The 2500-nt window shown below is 56.6% G+C and overlaps 1 protein-coding gene across 1 annotated transcript in view; it reads left to right on the top strand.

The window, feature by feature from the left end:
* Positions 1–1402, top strand: part of LOC122262920 (uncharacterized) — a 21047-nt gene extending 19645 nt beyond the window's left edge. The window contains exon 2 of the mRNA XM_086536710.1: positions 756–1402. Within this exon, the coding sequence (XP_086392836.1) occupies positions 756–1402 (647 nt within the window). The remainder of the gene's footprint in view (positions 1–755) is intronic.
* Positions 1403–2500: the final 1098 nt, after the last annotated feature.

Below are 2500 nucleotides of genomic sequence, written 5' to 3'. Positions count from 1 at the left end.
GAGAGGGGAAGGGGAGAGGGGAGAGTGGGGGAGAGTAGGGAAAGGGGGGGAGAGTGGGGAGGGGAGAAGAGAGAGGGGGAAGTGAGAGGGGGAGAAGAGAGATGGGGAGATGAGAGGGGGGCGAGTCGGGAGGGGAGAAGAGAGAGTGGGAGGTGAGAGGGGGGAGAATGGAGAAAGGAGAGAGAGTGGGGAGTGGGGAGGGGAGAAAAGAGAGGGAGAGGAGAGAGGAGAGAGGGTAGAGATGGGGGAGAGAGGCGGGGTGAGAGACGGGGATGGGGGGGGGGGAGGACGGCAGCGTCGGCGTTAAAATTCCTGTTTAGACTTCTTTTTTTACCGCTATTAAATACCTGGTTTTAACGAGGGGATTTAATGATTATCAGGTGATGTATCTGTTGATTAACGGCGCGAGTTTAATTTGTTCGTTTGTATCTTGATCGTTCATCTCCTTGTTCTCAGGATGTTGCTATTTGTTGACAGATATTTGTTTGTTGGTCTGCGTATTTGTTTTGAATGGTTTGAGTTTTTTCTTTCTTTTTTTTTTAGGAAGAGCATCTGTTGTGACTTTTGTTGATACGAAAATATATCAGGTTTTGAATTACTTATGTTAGTAGTATAATTGGTATATTTACGAATAAATATTCTATAATCACACACACACACAAATCAGAATAGATAATCTATCATAATCCCACAGACACACAGACACAGACACAAGCAACCAAACACCCCTAATGACGTCACGCCTCCCCCTCCAGGCGAGTGCTCCTTGGCTGGGTTCGGGCTCCCCTCCGTGGGCGTCGCTGCCCCCTCCCCCGCCCACGCCCACCTCGACTTCAACGACAACGTGACTCCCACGCCCATGAGCGGCCACCTTCCCGAGGGCGGCGCTCCGCACTACCCGGGGCACGGCGGGGGCCTCATGGGGGGCGGCTACCCCAGCGCCTCCCTCGCGCCCCCGCTCGAGTGCTCCCTCGCCTCCGCGCCCCTCAGGAACATGCACCCCGCGGGCGCGCACGCGGGCGGCCTGGTGTACGGGGGCGGCGTGCCCTCCTCGCCCCTGCTGCCTCCCCACCTACACCCCCAGCACTCGTCGCCGCACACCCTCACGCACGCCCACCCCGGCCACCACCCCCACCCGCGCGGGCCGGAGCCGTACCCCGGGGGCGGCGGGCCTCGGTGGGAGCCGGGCGGCGGCGTGGGCGGCCCCAGGGGCGGCGGCGACAAGGCGCGGCGGGAGCACCGCATCCGGCGGCCCATGAACGCCTTCATGGTGTGGGCGAAGGTGGAGCGCAAGAAGCTGGCGGACGAGAACCCCGACCTGCACAACGCCGACCTCTCCAAGATGCTCGGTGAGTACCCCCTTCGGGCCCGAGGGCCTCGGCGCCTCCGTGTGGCCTCTTGACCTCCTCTTGCTCTTCTCTCGCGACCTGCACTAAGCCGAGCTCTCCAAAATGCTCTTGTCCTCTTTTGCCGCCTCTTGGCTTCCTCTGGCGACGCCGACCTCTCAGAGATTCCTTTTCAAAATCCTTTATTTATTTATTTATCTATTTATTCATTTATTTATTTATTATCTTTTTATTTTTTCATTATTTTTGAGAGTCCTCCTCGTCTTTGATTCCTCCAGGATGCTGCGTGAGAAGTTCTCCTCTTGGCCTCCTCTTCCTCTTGGACCTCATCTTGTTTTTTTCCTTCTTTTCTCTTAGCATTAAAGACCTTATCTCAGCATATCCTTCAACATCGCGATCCTTCTGGGATGCAAATGACTAAGATTCACGCCATTCTTCATCCCCCCCTCCTCCCCCCCTCCCCCCTCAAATACCCTCGTTCCCAAGTCCCCTTTCATTCTCCTGAGATCCATACCCCTGCCCTCCTCCCCTTTTCCCCCCTCCCCCTCCCACTTTCCCCCCCTAAACATCGTCTTTCCATGTCGCCTGTTAACTCCTTTCTTCTCTCCACTTTTTCCTCTTTACCCCTTCCTTTCTCTTTCCCTACCCCACCTCCTCTCTCTTTATTCCTTCGCCCCTTCCTTCTCTTCTACTTCTTCCTCTTCTTCCCTCTCGCTTCTCCTCCTTACTCTTTTACTACCTCTTCTACCTTCACGTTCTCCTTGCCTCCCTCTACCTCTTCCTCCATCCTTATCTCCACCTCCCCATTCTCCCCCCAACTCCCCCACCTCCTTCTCTTCCACCTCTCCCCCTTCCTCTTCCCATATACATGCCTTCTCCTCTCTCTTCCCCCAATCTCCTCTCCCTTTCCTCCTCCACTATCTCCACACCCCTCCCCCAACCATTCCTCCACCTCCCCCCATCCTCCCACTCCCCCATCCACCCACTCCCCATCCACACCTCCACCTCCCGCCCATCCTCCCACTCCCCCTCTCCACCTCTCCCCAACCATCCTCCCACTCCCCCTTACCTCCCCCTATCCTCCATCCACCCACACCCACACACTCCCCCCCCCCATCTTGCAAGACGAGCCAGTGACCCTCGTTCGGCGACAG

This window comes from Penaeus japonicus, unplaced genomic scaffold (genome assembly GCF_977035675.1).
Source record: "Penaeus japonicus unplaced genomic scaffold, GWHDUDI00000001_assembly GWHDUDI00000005, whole genome shotgun sequence".
Classification (NCBI taxonomy): Eukaryota; Metazoa; Arthropoda; class Malacostraca; order Decapoda; family Penaeidae; genus Penaeus; species Penaeus japonicus.
This window is presented reverse-complemented; position numbering and strand designations above follow the sequence as displayed.